This window comes from Elgaria multicarinata, chromosome 2, assembly GCF_023053635.1.
Source record: "Elgaria multicarinata webbii isolate HBS135686 ecotype San Diego chromosome 2, rElgMul1.1.pri, whole genome shotgun sequence".
In the NCBI taxonomy this organism is placed as follows: Eukaryota; Metazoa; Chordata; class Lepidosauria; order Squamata; family Anguidae; genus Elgaria; species Elgaria multicarinata.
Genome location: NC_086172.1, coordinates 125311220 through 125328108, shown reverse-complemented (window position 1 = coordinate 125328108; position 16889 = coordinate 125311220). Strand labels below are relative to the sequence as shown.

Sequence of the window (16889 nt, the reverse complement as noted above, 5' to 3'; positions counted from 1 at the left end):
ACACACATGAATCATGGCCCTGCCAAATCTGGTTTGGCCCTAAGAATCGTGAGTAGAACTAGGGTTGCCAACTATTTTTCCCCCCCTAACAGGCCTCTGGACCTGAAACAACTGTGCAAAAACCAGAAAATTAAACAAGTGAGCCTTTTTGCAATGTGGAGATTCAGTGATGGGAAAAGCTGTTAAGGGCAAAGAAGCATTGCTAGAAAAAGCAGCAGCAGCAGCAATCCCCAGAACAGTCCAATGAGTAATCTCAAATATGGCACATCCTATTGCATTGCCAAGAGTAGGAATCCTTTAAACCACTAACATCCTACACTCTTCCTCCAAGTGCCAATCCTTAGGCAGCCAAATCAGCACCATCCATGCACAAAAGGAGAGAATCAGCAAATTCGGGGGAACCCTAAGTATATGAAGTATACCAAAAAAATCTTTAAGTGGGGGGGGGACCTAAGGAGGGGGGAACTTGATTGAGCATGCTCAGTCGGCATGGAATGCTGGCTGACTTTTGGGAGGAGGAATGGAAAACTAGGATGGAGAGGGAATGGACTGTCCTGGGAGAGGGTATGAGCTGCTGGCTGGCTGGCTGGCACCTGGAAGAGGAGCATTCCACACGGCAAGGTTTTGCTGCTGGTCCCGCTTATTCTTTAACGATTCCCAAGGAAACCAGTTACTAGATCTTAAAGGCTGTCATCAGACACTTACTTCCAGTGTTTTCTGCAATGTCTCTGTCAGATTTCGGAGTCCTTTCTTTTCTTCCTCCACTCCTTTGAGGGACTCGGCAGTCGTTTCCAGCTCCCTGTGAAACAGCCATGTAAATACCACTGATGGAAGAACACTGATTCAAAGCCCTTAAGTTTGTAATAGTATTAAGTATTGAAGTCGCTACATTTCCCCCCTGGTAGTTCACTATGCCTGTTAACACCCCCGTGACATTTAGAAATACAGTCAGTAGTGCCTTTTTTACCTCTGTACCGCCATGGTGAGAAAAAGACAGCTACTTAATTTCTGCTTGAAGTACAGCTCTTAAAAGCTCAGGAACACCACCCTAAGTAGTACATTATGCATTGATATATTACCGTACATGATCAAATCTGGCACTCTGAGATTCCTCAGAAGTGTGGAAGAAAACAGGAAATGCAAATGTCTCATATTTCCTGTTCCTTGACCCCTCCATCTCATCTCAAGAAAAACTTTTATATTTCTCGCTATGGAGAGGTGCACAAACTCACAATACAAAGTGATAATCTTCACATCTCCCTGAGGAAAGCCTATACAAAAGTTTTATTTTGTACAAGATGGAGGGCATATCTATATCATGAGCTTAGACTGGGGGAGGCGGGGGTGGGGAGAGTGATTTTTGTGACATCATAGCAGGCAGCCAATCAGTGTACTGAGGGTTTCTGAAGCAAATCGGAAGAACTGATTTGCCTGGGATGTAGCAGTCACCACATCAGAACCTGTATTCATTCTGTAGACATACTTGAAAGCGCAGGGTGAATGCGCTCGCAAGAACAGCCTGATTCCTGACCATTGTCCATGCTGACTAGGGCTGATGGTGGATACCAGGCTGGGGAAGGCTGCTTTAGAATAATTGCTGGAGAAGCATAGACTGGCACTGCAGATGGATTGCAGCACTGGCGTTCAGTTGAATGGCATAGAATCATGGAATAGCAGAGCCGGAAGGGGCCTACAAGGCCATCGAGTCCAACCCCCTGCTCAATGCAGGAATCCACCCTAAAACGTCCCTGACAGATGGTTGTCCAGCTGCCTCTTGAAGGCCTCTAGAGTGGAAGAGCCCACAACCTCCCTAGGTAACTGGTTCCATTGTTGTACTGCTCTAACAGTCAGGAAGTTTTTCCTGATGTTCAGCCGGAATCTGGCTTCCTGTAACTTGAACCCGTTATTCCGTGTCCTGCACTCTGGGAGGACCTGCATAAAGGTTTCCTAGCTGCATCTGGCTGATCACACCTGGAAACAGAATGCTAGACTAGATGGACCCAAAGTATGGTTTAGCCAGCGGAGGCCGGTGGCTCCGATGCCAGTGGGGCAGTGAATCTGCTCCGGGTTTCAGTCACAACCGGTGAGAACTCTAAAGGAGCCATCCAAAGTGCTTCCCCCTTTCATATCTGCTTTAGAGTTCTCACTGGTTCTGACTGAAACCTGGAGCGGATTCACCGCCCCACTGACACCAGGGCCACCAGCTTCCACTTGATCCAGCAGAGGTCTTTCTTATCTGTTTTATATGCTGCCCTATCAACAAGTTTTCAGGGTTGCATATGGCAAGAATAAAAGCAAATTTTAGGAAACAGATACGATAAAATAGGTCAAGAATAAAAACATCTAAAAGCAGCATACAAAAAAGTGGCAAAGCTAAAAATGGAGTACAACATACACAGCTAACATAGGATGGTACACAGAGAGAGTAGTAAGACACAATGGAATCCATTCAGAAATGAAATATAAGGGGCTGGATCCAGGATTGCTCCTTCAGCATGGAAGGGCTCCTCCCCTTCACAGGTTTCCCACTGGAGAAGGCAATGAGGCAGCAACTTTTGACAATTCCCTCTTCCCCTTGCTGACCTGGTGCCACTTCCCCCAGGGTTCCAGTGTTTCCCCAACCTCTGGATCAGCTTTTCAGGGGTCCCAGTGGATTACAGTGGGAAGGTGGAGCTGGCAAAATCCTCCATCCCACTGGGTGCAAATTTGGATCCAACCCAAGGTGGTTAAGTGAGGGCTTGCCGGTGTGGATACCCCTGGGCTGCCAATGGAAGGACCCACTTTTTCACCCGGCTTCTTTCATGGCTAGGAAATATTACCGTTTAATCTGGTCTTGCTCCACCCGCAGATCTTGTACCACCTCCTCAAACTGCTGCTTCTCTGCCTCTAATACTTGGTTGAGGCGCTCCAGGGCCTTAAAGAGAAGAAGAGATCCTGAGCTTCTACAGAAGGCATTTGTTGAGCGCATGTCATTCTTTACTCACGGCTTATGGGTTCTTTAGATGACATTGTGACTCTCCAGTGTTGCTTCTGTTTGTAAACAATACTTCCCACATATATTTTTTTAGAGCAGCGAAAAGGGGGTATCACTTCTGATGGCGAAAGAAAGCATGATTTCCTCTTGTGCATTTGCACTATTCTACTATACTGCAGTTCCACCTACAAGTGATGTGGCAGAAAGTAGGAAAGGAAAAACACCTTGCATAGTGCTTGGATCTCAATTCTGCAATGAAACCGAAAGTTGATACAGTAGATTAACAACCTTGTGTAGAAAAGTTCAAAACGTGCAAAGGGCTGCAGAGTCATTATCTAATATGTCAGGCTCTCATTCCTTTCAGGACTGCTTGGACCATTTTATTTTTTACATTATTACATTGCATTTACATCCTTCCTTTTTTCTTCTTGCAAGGAACCCAAGGCAGTTTGCAAGGTTCTCCTTTCCATTTTATCCTCACAACAACCACGTGAGATATGTTAGGCTGAGACTCAGTGATGGGCCCAAAGTCACCCAGTGAACATGAAGTCAGCCAGTGCACTGGCCCTATAGGGGAGCTAGAACACGGATCTTCTGACTCCCAGTCCAACGCTCTAACCACTGCACCACACTGGCTCTCAGTGTGACCATGACAAACTCCTTCAGGGAAAGCACTTCCATGTAGAAACTATGAGCTTTTCTAGACGATGCTTTTATTTGGTGCTCGCCATTCCTCAGGTACTTTAGAAGATGATATCCTCCACCAGGGCCTCTCCTATGCTTTGCAAGCATTTTCGCAGGGTGGGGGTGGGGCTTTGACAGGAGAAAGACCAGAATTTGGGGAAATGGTGGAATGAAATGGTAGAGTAAATGCACAATTCCACTGTACCACAGTGCCACCTAGAGGTTACGTAGGGGAACATACAGAAAGGCAGAAAACGAAAAACAAAAACCAACCAAAAAGCCATGTGCAGAGGATCCAATCTTAATCCCACAAAGAATCTGGAAGTAGAAACCCTGGTAAAGTGGCAGGTTAAAAGCATCATCTAGAAAAGCCCCAACACACAACCTGCATAGACATCAGAATGTGATGCTTGCTGTTTAAGAACATAAGATCAGGCCAGTATTCCGTTCCCACAGCAGCCAACCACAAGTAGGATGTGTGTGCAATAACAATGGCAACTCATGTTCCCAACATGTGGCATACACAGGCATGTTGCTCCTGATACTGCTCCTTATACTGTTTTTATGTTTTTTTAATTTTTGTATACTTTTAATGTTTACTATTTTTACTTGTTGTAAACCGCCCAGAGAGCTTCAGTTGTGGGGCGGTATATAAATGTAATAAAATAAATAAATAAAATAATATAGAGTTATCATGACTAGTAGCCATTGGTAGCCTTCCATGAATTCATCTAATTCTCCTTTAACCCTGCCAAGTTGGATGCCATCACACACAGACACACATGGAAGCTATAACAAATCACACTGAACACACAGCACAAGCCTGTATGTTCAGCAATCACTAATAACAACATACACATATGTGCTATATGTCTGCCATAAAAGTGTTTTCCCTGGACATTTTTTGAGATGTGGCCTTTAAAAAGATGTCTTGCGGCAGATTTTCCCAACATGACCACTTAAAGTTAAAGCAATGCATTAATGTTCTTGCATTTATTTACATTCATCACCTTTACTAAGACTCAAAGTACATGTTACTTTCTTTCTCTGTTACTCTAAAGTAAGTGCAGCGGCCCAATCTGGATCACGAACTCATCATGGTCAGTAGGGTGACTTTAACCCTTTGTGCCCCCCTTGTGATTTCAGTCTGGATTCCCAACACTACCTATAATTTTCACTGCCAAAAAGCGATCCAACAAATGGATCACCTTTTGACAATGAAAACTGGCAGCACGGGGCACATAAGAGCCATGCTGGACCAGACCAAGGGTCCATCTAGTCCAGCACTCTTCACACAGTGGCCAACCAGCTGTCAACCAGGGACCCACAAGCAGGACATGGTGCAACAGTACTCTCTCACCTATGTCCCCTAGCAACTGGTGTATATAAGCTTATTGCCACCAATTAAGATCAGGACCATAGCAGGGGGCAAAAGGTTAAAGTTCCATGCATCCTCTGCACTAGGGTTTCCTGCACTTATTTTAGAGTAAGGAAGGAAGAAAGAAGTAACAGCTACAAGTTACTAAGTAGAATAGAGCTGCAATAATGGACTCCCCTAAACAAGCAATTTATTGCATGCTCATGATTGGCCACCACCAGAAGTTTGCGGGTCTTTTAAATGATGTAGTGAACAACCAGGACATCTCCTGTGGCATCCATTAGAAATCCATCCTGAAAAGAAGTACTTTTAAAGTGGCAATAGCAGGGGAAAAGCAGGATCTTCTGCTACTAGATGCTGCTGTCTTAATGGAAATGAACAGAGCATGCTTAGAGGGGAAGTTTTCAATTCCGATCACGTGGTCACTCCTCTCCATATGTGTAATGCAGCCCACAACAATTGTGCCAAAAAGCAGGAAGCACAAATGCCCCAGGGAAGCAACTTGATTTACCCTTTATGTAAAAATGCCAACATATTGATTGGTCTTAAGTTTTTAAACTTGGAAACATCAGCAAAGCACCAAACTGCAGTGGGGGAGATTTCCCTAATAGAGAGGGAAAGTATGTTTAGATTGAATGGAGCAAATGTGCTTCCAGGAAGGGCCCCCTTTTCTAATAGGGTTCAAACTGTCTTCACCTTAAGAAGCGATGACACATTGGCCAGACCCAAGCGGTGCCTCTTGTAATAAGGCAAGGGGTACACATTGCATAGAGCTCTACCTCAGCAAAGCTGCCCCACAGTTGATCACAATGCCATAAATTCCCATAGATTTACCAGCTGTTGGGGATGAGTTGCCCAACAACTCCCATCATCCCCAACCAACAGATCAATGGGTATGCTACTTGAGGATGATGGGACTTGTAGTACTCCACATCTGGAGGACAGCAGCTTGAGGAAAAGCTGCTCTAAGCCCCCCAGTCCCTTCCCTGTGAACTTCTGAACAGGGCCAGTAAAACAAGGAGTGCAATCCAACGGTACTGCATACACTGCATGTCTTGCCATTACAATAAATATCTTCAGTACATAAATAAATATACTTGTTTCAATGAGAACAAACCTCTCTCTGCTCCCTCTGCAGACACAGCTCCTCGGTCTCTTCCATCAGTTTATCTGCAAATAAGCAGGGGAAAGTGAAAGCAGTGACCACGGAAGAGGTCAGGGAAGATCATTGGACACAGACTACGAGGGACGTGACAAAGGGAACCCGGCTTCTTGTACTGCATCTCCTGCTCCTTTGAGAGTTTGCTATTATGAGATGGCTGCAATGTGTTCTTGTTCCCTCCTCTGTCTCCTGTAAAATTCTTTATAAATAACCACACTGGCTTGCTTTGCCCCAGGGCCTTCCTGGTGTTCACGGACTTGCTGAACGTTACAACCCTTTCTTCAGGCATGGCTGCATCACTGCCTTCATTTGACAGGTGAGAGGAACACACACAAGGTGCACGCTGGTCACGTTCAGTGGCAAAGCAGCAGAGAAAAGCTCACCCCAGACCCTAAAAGAGCCTTCTCCAACCTGGCGCCTGACAGAGGTGTCAGATTACAAATCCCATCATCATCTCCAGCCTGCCTGGGGGTAATGGGAGTTGTAGTCCAATACATCCGGAGAGCCACAAGTTGCCCAGCCCTGCCTTAACGGAAGGAGAAGACGTACAGGTGATGATTCTGTTAAAGAATATGAAGAAGGAAGTCGGCACAGTGAAACAAGACTGGGTGTTCCCAGCAACCACCACCTTCAACCAGGTGGGAGGACCGGATGCCGAAGAAAATGCATGATGGGGGGAGAGACATCTGTAGGGGAGAATTGGTGGGTGTGAGAAGGGCTAAATATCCGTCCAACCAGTTTCTCCTGCAAACGTTCGCCTTTTCCTCCTCCTCCTCATTTAGGTTCATGCAGAGGCTTCAGTACAAACAGAAAAAAAATCTTTAAAACTAGGAACGGTCTGCATTCCCGAAGTACTCATTAACTCTGCTCTATTACTGTCTGCCATAATAACGGCTTACTAATAGAACAGGCTGCTCAAATTGAGGCCATTGGTTGTAAGGTCTTGCAGGTGCATAGAGAGAACCAAACTGCCTCCCCAACCCAACTGCAGCGATGGAAAGAAGGTAGCTAAGTAACAGGTTGCGGTGACATACAGGGCCAGGCCATGACACCTGTCATTATTTTTTCTTTTAGCCCACACAGCGATGGCACTTTATTTATTTAATGTCCTGAATGCCTTATCGACAGAATCTCTAGGTGTTGTACAGAATAAAACACAATAAAATAGAATAAAAGCCATAATCTGTGAAGAACAAGCACAAATAAAAAGTCCAACACTGAAATTCTAGCACAATGCCATCAAATACAGCACAGATTACAAAAGCTACATAAAGCTAAAAATGGTCAACGGGATCAGGAATTAAATTCAAACCACAGAGATTAAAATGCAGACCTTTAAAAGCCTAGGAGAACAGGGAAGTTTTGGCACCAAATAGAACTGTAAGCACCAGGTAGGCTTCCCTAGGGAGAGCATTCCAAAGCCAGAGGGGGCCACCACTGAGAAAGCCCTTTCTCTCTCATGGTCATCCTCCAAACTTCTGCCTGAAGAGGGCACACAGAGACGGGCTTCCTAAGACGGCTTAAGGGCATGGGAAGGAACCTATGGAAGGTGTTCTGTTATGTACCTAGCTCTCAAGCTGCATAGAGCAGCCTTCCCCAACCTGGTTCCCTCCTGACGTGTTGGATGGCAACTCCCAGTATGCTGGCTGGGGCATACTGGGTGTTGTCATCCAACACGTCTGGAAGGAACCTTGTTGGGTTAGGCAGACGTGGAGCTTTACTATAGGTCAAAATTATGAATTGGTCCTGGAAATGAACTGGAAAGGCAGCAAAGGCAAGAAAGGATCATGTGTTCATATATAAGTGATAAAAGATTATAATTCTAATGTTGGTGGTACTGAAACAGGATTCACTGGGGATCCACAGTTGTTTGTTCCAACCTAAATAGACCTGTTTCTCCTTGGCCAGCTGGAGTCCCTGCGCTTCAAGGCTCTCGATCATGGCTTCTCCCAGCTGAGCATTTCTCCAAGTCCTTAAAAAAGAAAAGAACAAAAACAGAAGAAAAAACGAGAGAATGAAAATGCCTTTAAAAAGATCCTGCTCTCTCCCCTCCCTCTATAGCTGTAAAGGGAAGAAAAGGAAGAAAAATAACTGTTCTATGAAAAACAATGAGAGTTGGCAACCCTTGTCTCTTCCCCCTTAGTTAACTGTAGCAGATGAGGTAGAATAAAATGAAATTAAATTACCAGCACTATGATGGAACGGGAACCCGTTTCGCTCCAGAGAACAAAAGGACAGTGAAAACATGGTGCCAAAGTAACTTATAGCTTCCCTTGAATTTTCTCTTTCACTTTCCTTGGCCACACTCTACATTTTGGCTTTTCCACCTGTAGACCTCAGACCATCTCACAAATCACCATCCTCCACCGACACCCACTTGTTTGTCAAATGGCTTCGGGTTCTTGCCAACCCGCCAAGTGGATTTCTGAGACCTGAAGTGGGCATGGGATGGGACCCTGCCTAGAATCATCAGATGAATACAGAACCTTTATTCATTCTGGAGGCATACTTGAAAGCGCAGGGTGAATGCGCTCGCAAGATCAGCCATTTCCAACCTACTGCCCTCCAGATGTTTCAGATGACAACTGCCAGGATTCCTGACCATTGTCCGTGCTGACTGGAGCTGATGGTGGATATCAGGCTGGGGAAGGCTGCTTTAGAACAACTGCTGGAGAAGCATAGACTGGCGCTGCAAATGGATTGCAGCACTGGCGTTCAGTTGAATGGCATAGAATCATAGAATAGTAGAGTTGGAAGGGGCCTACAAGGCCATCGAGTCCAACCCCCTGCTCAATGCAGGAATCCACCCTAAAGCATTCCTGGCAGATGGTTGTCCAGCTGCCTCTTGAATGCATCTAGCATGGGAGAGCCCACAACCTCCCTAGATAATTGGTTCCACTGTCATACTGCTCTAACAGTCAGGACGTTTTTCCTGATGTCCAGCTGAAATCTGGCTTCCTGTAACTTGAGCCCAGTGCTCCGTGTCCTGCACTCTGGGAGGAACGAGAGGAGATCCTGGCCCTCCTCTGTGTGACAACCTTTCAAGTATTTGAAGAGTGGTATCATGTCTCCCCTCAATCTTCTCTTATCCAGTCTCCCCATAGCTGAGGGCCTTGTGTCAGTACCGCCCTTTCTTGGGGGTCCTGCATTGAGATCAGTCCTATCTCCAGGTTTTGGAGGGCCCTTTCTCAAGATACTTCACTGGGGGGCCCTTCCTCTGTGAGTCTACCATCTCACTGCCATTGTCATCAGCTGCTTTTGCTCCTCATCCACTTTTCTCATCATTGCTCCTGTTTAATTGCTTGACAGGCAGAGAGAGCCAGTGAGCAAGCAGGCTGTGGCATCACCTGCTCCTCGTTCTCACCACCGCCGTTGCTTAGGCCAGAGCGAGAGGTAGGTAAACAAGCAGGTTGCCATGGTGAAGAGGAGGAGTAACTCCAAGGAGATCTTGATAGTGGGCACTGCAAGGTTGTGGGCACCATGCTACCTTTGATACTGACCCTGGACGAAATGGCTACAGAGGGAGGGAGAAGGGTCTGCTTGCTGAGCTGTTCCGTTATGGATGGCCGCCTTGCTTGCTTCAGTCCTGCTGAAGTCACATTTTTCAAAATGCTTCTCGACCTTCACAGCCATGCCCTCCTCTCGCCTAACGAGGCAACATCAGGACTGCTAGAGCCATCCTTCAGAGCTATTTTAAACTCCCCTGGGCAGGAAAGGTGCTCTTCAGGGATTTTTTCTTGCGGGTAGCCCAGGCAGTATAAGAGCAAACCGTGAAGTAGATATTTGTGATCTAGTATGGCCTGCTGCTAGGCTGGAGGCCTAGAGTTTGGGAGAGTGGGCTGACACGCAGCCATCCACCGGCAATAGTCTAAAGGCTGGAATCCAGGTTGGCTTGATGCCTTCTTGCACACTGATCAGAGATGAAGCACTGTCTATATAGAGGTGTAGAGGAAAATAGAGCTTGACATCTGAAGCAGTTCCTGTCACGCTGTAAGAGGCCAACCTGGAAGGACAGGAGCCAAGGACTGGAGTCGAAAGTTCAGATGGGGTGAGGTACTTCTACTGTTACTTTCTACTGTTAGTTTTTCCCTACCCTGTGCCTGCTTACCCTACCCTGTACCTGTTTGCATTCTCTTCCCCTCCTTATTGTTTTACTATGATTTTATTAGATTGTAAGCCTATGCGGCAGGGCCTTGCTATTTACTGTTTTACTCTGTACAGCACCATGTACATTGATGGTGCTATATAAATAAATAATAATAATAATAATAATAATAATAATAATAATAATAATAATAATAAGGTAGGAAGCCATTTTGGCAGAAGGAGCAGGGCTAGGTCCGACATGCCTCCCAAGGCTTTTTGCTTTTCCACACAAGGCTGTTAATTGGTTTTGCTTTTGTTGTGGAATTGAGACTGAAGCTCTACACCAAGAGCTTTCCCTTTCCTGCTATGAACCTCTTGGTGGCACTGTGCTATAGCAGAATATTGAAATTACATAAGCAAGAAAATACCTTTTCTTTCGCTTTCAGAAACAATACCCCATTTTCCATGCTTTTAAACTCCCCCTCATCCCAGGAAAGTGCTCTTAAAAAATAGAAGCAAACATGGAGCATCGCGACATCATCTCAATAACCCGTAAAGAATTGTGACTAAGGAACCACAAGTGTGCAATAAATGCCTCACGTAGAAAAGCTCTTTGTATAGTGTTGCCAAACAATCAAAAGGCCAGGGTGGTCAAAGAGAGTCTGGGAGGTCCTTCTGTAGTAGGAGAAATTGGCAAAGCTCAGGGGCAAAGTATACATAATTTAATCATGTAGTTATGCCATTGAGTGAAAGGTCATTTTCACAAATTGCCAGTACGCCTGGGGGTGGAGTGGAGGGCTTATAAAGTTTGGGACCAAAGTGTGTGGGGAGGTAGGAGACGTTAACCCTTTGATCCCCCCCTGAAATGCCAATTGCTTGCCCCCCAAACCACACGCCTCCAATGAGAATTATCAAAAAAGCTCTTGGGGGTAATACCAATTGCCAGCACAGAGCCCCCTCCCTGATCTAGAGTGTATTGGGGGATGGGAGGGGTTACAACCTTCTACTTCCCTACATGCTATGGCAATCTATGAAGAACAGCCCTGTACTTACTACACAATGAAGCAAGTCAGGTGTATTTTGGCCCTTGGCTTTTCCGAGGCTTTCCATTAACAAGAAATTCAAAGGAGTTTCAACAACACCCACTTGTTGACTATTTTGAGCCACTCACCAGGCACTGTGATTTCAATGTAATTGCCAACTCCACTCACCAGGGCTAAAACAATCCTCCTTTTAATTACATTGCCAGTTATTTGAAGACAGAAAAGAGGGGCAGCTCAAGAGCCTTTGAAATAAACCAGGTGTTGCTGTCTCATTTAAGCCCCCAATTCAAGGGGCAAATCAGAGGGTGAGAAGCAATGCTTGTTATAGGCAGGACAACGGAGCCCCTCCCCCACCTCCCCATACCCTCCCCAACACGAAACAGCTGGATTCTCCGGCACACAGCTACTGGCAGCGCAATCAAAGGCATGTTCACTCAGGTGTCGGTCCCACTGTGTTCCACAGGCCTGACTCTCCAGGAAGTGGGTTCAGGATGAATTCCGCACAGTCACCTTTTATGAAAAGACAATAGGGGCTTCATTTCCACTTGAGTGTGATATTATTTCCCTAGTGCAGCCTTCCTCAACCTGGGGCGCTCCAGATGTGTTGGACTACAACTCCCAGAATGCCCCAGCCAGCTCTGCAGTCCAACACATCTGGAGCGCCCCAGGTTGAGGAAGGCTGCCCTAGTGTGAGCACACATGGACAGATAACCTAGGCCAGGGGTCCCTAGACTTTTGGGATCTGTGGGCAGATTTGGGAATTTGAGAAACTGCTGTGGGTAGCACTACAAAATGAGGATGAGGCTACTCACATAATGACTGCCATGGGGGGCTTGGCTAGTCAAAAGAGGTGCGGGGAGAGAAATAGTGAGGCTAGAGGCTAGTGGGGAGGGGAAAATAGCACAGAAAAGGGGTAGAGGGATGAGAAATACCAAGGCTAGAAGCTAGGAGGGGAATATGGGGCTTCTCCACATTGAAGCAAAAGACCCACATCAGTACCACATCAGTACCAGGATTTCTTTTGGAGTCTTTACAGGATTCTGATCAGCACAATACACGCTCTTCCCCTCACTTTTTTGGGGCTGTTTGCTTTGCAGGCAAGTTCCATATGTTCCATTTATACAGCCAATAGATGCACTGCAAAATTGCACAATTCCAGAAATACTCCACTTCTTTGATGGCGGTTTATATTTATTTGGTGAGTTTAAAACTTGCAGAATAAAGCTTAAAAACAAAGAGAGAGGCACCGGAGGTTGACAATGTCATGAAAAGGACCTGCCGATTTCCATGAGTGACTGATCACGAGTGCGCAATAAAAGCCTCATGCGAAGAACCTCAAAGAGCAAGGTAAAGAGGTGGGGGAGCGAAATAGCAAGGCTAGAGGTTAGGAGTTGAGAGTAGCAGCACAGTAAAGGGGTGAGTGGGAGAGAAAGAGCAAGGCCAGGGGCTAGGGAATGAGAAAAAGAAGTAGGCTAGGGAAAGGGAAAGGAGAGAAATAGCAAGGAAAGGGATTGGGTGGAGCGAAATAGCAAGGCTATATATAATCACTAAAAAGTTGTGTTTTCATATATAGGCATTTCACAATGTATTCCTTGCTCTGGATATATACAAATCCATGTATGTATATTTAAAACAATGAGTGTGTGTGTGGGGGGGAGTGGGCACAATACTAGGAACTCTTTCACAGGTGCCACTAGCTGGGCATGATGGGCATTGCAGTCCAGCATATCTGGAGAAAACCAAGTCGAGAAAGGCTGACCTAGAATAAACCTGTTGGGGTTGAGAGCTATTTTTAATTGTTCCTCTAAGCCTTGATGGAATAAAATATAGCTGGGCGCAAACTGTCGGGTCTGAAGCAAACAGCCAAACTTAAGCAGCTTAGCCGATTATTACAGGGCTTGGAAAATTCCCCATCTGTTTGGGGAAAGCCCCCTTCCTGCATGAGCCCAGGCCTTGCTTGCGTTCTCGGAGCTGGAAAGCGCTTGTGCTCAGGCTTCACGGCAGGGCTGGAACAGCCACTCATGCCATGATCTGAGCAATGCAGCGTGGAGAAAAAGCCAAGATTCAAACTGAATGCTGCATGAAGCTGGAGCCTGTGCTCCGTGAAGGCTTACATAATTCAATAACAAAGAAGACAGTGGTTGACAAGAGACATACAACTCAAAAACAAGACACAAAATGAAAACGGGATGAGGAGGGACTGTGAAAATTCATATATAAAGTATGTAGCCCCCTCCCAATCCATTTTCTTACATAACAGCCTTTTAGTAGCTCATTCAAAAGACCTCTATTACCAATGAAAGGTAGGATTTCAGCCTCAACTAAACCTAGGGAGATTGATAACTATGTTTTTAGTTACTCTGCTTTCACAAAAACAATTGTTGGTAGCTTGAATAAAATTGTGCATTCACAGAAACCTGGGGGGGGGGGGGGGAATGGAGTGCATCCCTACCTCCCAAATGTCTGGGCTTCTTCAGGTGTTCCTTCCAAAGCTTCAGATCATCCACAATAGAGTCCCATTTATTCGAAGGACCTTGCAGATATCAGAAGGGATGGTGGCTCCAAGGTCAGTGGGGCAGTGAATCCACTCTGGGTTTCAGTCAGTGGCAGTCAGCACTCTAAAGGAGCACTTTGGAGAGCTCCTTTAGAGTTCTGACTGCTGCTGACCGAAACCCACAGTGGATTCACCACCCCATTAACATCAGAGCCACCAGCCTCCACTGGCAGATCTCAAACAATGTGAGAATAACTGGGAGTGCAATAAATGGAAGAGGGAGCTGCCTTACACCGAGTCAGACCACTAACTATGCCCATCTCGCTCCACAAAGTTTACATTGGCTGCCAGCAGCTTTTCAGGCCTTCAGACAGCCCTACCTGGAGTTGCCTGGGATTGAACTGGGACCTTTTGCATGTAAAGCAGGTGTTTTCCCAATGAGCTACAGCCCCTGCCCAAAAAGAGAAATGCAGAATATTAATGTCAATCAGAATGCTTGTGAAGTCAAAGCAGAAGTAATGGTGTTTTTTTAATACTGCAAAGTAAAGGCAAGATTAGCCGAGTGACTGCTGACAGACTTACACTTTTCCAGACTCCTGTAGCATCTCCAACCACTGCGCTTGTTCATACTCAGATTCTGCTGCCAGGACAATGTTACCCTGATAAAAGAAACATCAAAGTGCCAGTTGAAAGAAACACCAATATTCAATGGCCTTGTAGGCCCTTTCCAACTCTGCTATTCTATGATTCTATGATTTATTCTTGTGTATGAAAAGAAGAGTGTTCAGGGGTCCATTCGTGCTACAGACATATATCAGTTTTACACTGGTTTAACTCACATGGTTTTCCAAAAGGAATCTTGGGAATTGTAGTTTGGGTAGAGATTCTTTGATAACCTCACAGAACTACAATTTTCAGAGGTCTCTAGGGAGGGGGAATGACTGTTAAACCAATTTAAGTCAGTAACCTATAAATGTCCTGTGAGTCTCAGAATGTTCTGGCACCAGATCTAAAGATCTAAGGTAGAGGAGGTTTAAACCTTCCCACCCAACCACTTTTTTCTTCTTCAGAATTCACACCACCACCATTAGGACTAAAAAAAAGTGAAACAATCCCTCCGTTGTCACCACCTTCTCCTATCCATACATGGTGGTCTTCATCTGGATTGCCCCTTCCCTCCAGCACGATGCTTATACTATGGTAAATGAAATGGTGAGGATTCACTGCATGTTACGTATTTAACATAGTGTGTAGTTTAGCCCCGAGTGGTCAATGAAGCTGCTGAGGGATGCTGGCAGGAAAAAAAAGGAATGGACCAGGCACTGCTGCAGATATATCTAAGCTGCTGTTGCACTCATGTCCTGCTTGTGAGTTTCCCACAGGCAGCTGGTTGGCCACTATGTGAAAAGAATGCTGGACTAGATGGACCCTTGGTCTGATCCAGCAGGGTTCCATTTATGTTCCCTTGGAAAATAGATTTCCTTGGAAAGTGGATTTCCTTTGTTGTCCAAGTCAGTCTGCAGCATTAAAAATGCATTAAGTTCAAAAGAAAAGTTCACTTTACGTGGAAGTCCTCATGAGAGATTTTCATTGCATAAGGCATGTTGGGCTCTTCTTTGGCTTCTACGATGCAGCCACCAAGAGGTATGACACCCTGAGGAGACACCAAAGATTTAGACTCATTGGTAAGTATCACCACTGAACAGCAACATGATACAGTGATAATGACTCAGGATTGCCAGGCTGCCATCATGGTGGTTTCTGGTTCATCATAGAGCTGGTGATAGTGGCTAAGTGTGGGCCAGAAAGTCTCCAGTTCATCTTTTTGGTTCGAGGTGTAGGTGGTCCTTCAAATAACCTGGACACAACCCGTTTAAAGCTGCAAGGTAAAACCCAGCACCTTGAATTTGGCTTGGAATATGTATTTTCAAAGGGACAAGCATCAAAAATACATGGTACACCTGTTTTTTGTTTGTTTGTTTTTTGTACGTGGGTAAGATATCCAAGTATCTCATATGAAGCAGAGAAGCTAGGATCTAGCTTCTATGACAGACCATCTGAGTGTGCTTGCAGATGTTGCTTACCTTAGGGTGGATATTAAAGTACCGATTGTTTTCGAAGTTCTTCTTTTCATTCTCAGCATAGTACAGCAAAAAGCTCTCCTTGATGATAAAGAACCTGAACGAAAAGAAGACAGAAATATTATGAATTTCTGTATAAAATACCCGTTCCACAACGTTCAGCAATATCACACAGATACCAATCCTCCTGATGTGCTATATATCTGTGGTTAGATACTATTGTGGAAAGTACAAACATTATGGAACTTTTCTTGTTTAGCCTACAAGTAGGATTAGCCATGAGCACCACACTCTCTCCTTGTAATAACATTTGCCAATCTGTTAGCATCACTTTTGGAAAATCTACATCATTGCATCTAGTTGGACTAGATTATCATCATGTCTCATCTGGGCCTTATAATTCTATGGTTTCAACCAAAGGTTAATAACAACCCTATTCAGATGACACACTAAGCCACAGTGGTTAAGCATTTTGAACCAAACATTATAGTTTAGTGTGCTGTGTGAACCATTCCTAACCATGGAGGCTACATAACCACTAACCATATGCTGAAAAGGTTAGCATGTCATCTGAACAGGCCCGCCATCAAGCCTGAATGGTTTAGATAATAGCATTCAGGGTCAGCATCAAGAGTAGGCATGTGAACCACTGACAAGCGCCTCCTGGACGTGCTCTTCATCATTGCTATCTGTTTGTTCACCTGCCTTTCACTCTGGCCCAGACAATGGTGGTGGTAAGGAGGAGCAGGAGATGACATAGCCTGCTTGCTCACTGACTCTTTGCCTGTCAAGCAAACAAGTGGTAGAAAGAGGATAAGGAACAAGAGCAGGTGGTGACAGTGGCAATGAGAAAGTAGTCTTACTGAGAGAGGGTCCCCACTGAAGGTGTCTTGCCCAAGGGCCCTCAAAAACTTGGAAGCACAAACCCCATCATCTCCAGCCAGCATGGCTACTGGTGATATTGGCCGGGGATGTTGGGAGTTGTAG

At 45.4% G+C, this 16889-nt stretch overlaps 1 protein-coding gene across 1 annotated transcript in view; it reads right to left on the bottom strand.

Moving 5' to 3' along the window:
- Positions 1–16889, bottom strand: part of PLEKHD1 (pleckstrin homology and coiled-coil domain containing D1) — a 36495-nt gene that overhangs the window by 8826 nt on the left and 10780 nt on the right. Inside the window, exons 2-8 of the mRNA XM_063117586.1 lie at positions 15906–15999; positions 15386–15475; positions 14404–14480; positions 8079–8170; positions 6154–6206; positions 2820–2914; positions 706–799 (exon numbers count right to left, since the gene is read on the bottom strand). Of these exons, the coding sequence (XP_062973656.1) occupies positions 706–799; positions 2820–2914; positions 6154–6206; positions 8079–8170; positions 14404–14480; positions 15386–15475; positions 15906–15999 (595 nt within the window). The remainder of the gene's footprint in view (positions 1–705; positions 800–2819; positions 2915–6153; positions 6207–8078; positions 8171–14403; positions 14481–15385; positions 15476–15905; positions 16000–16889) is intronic.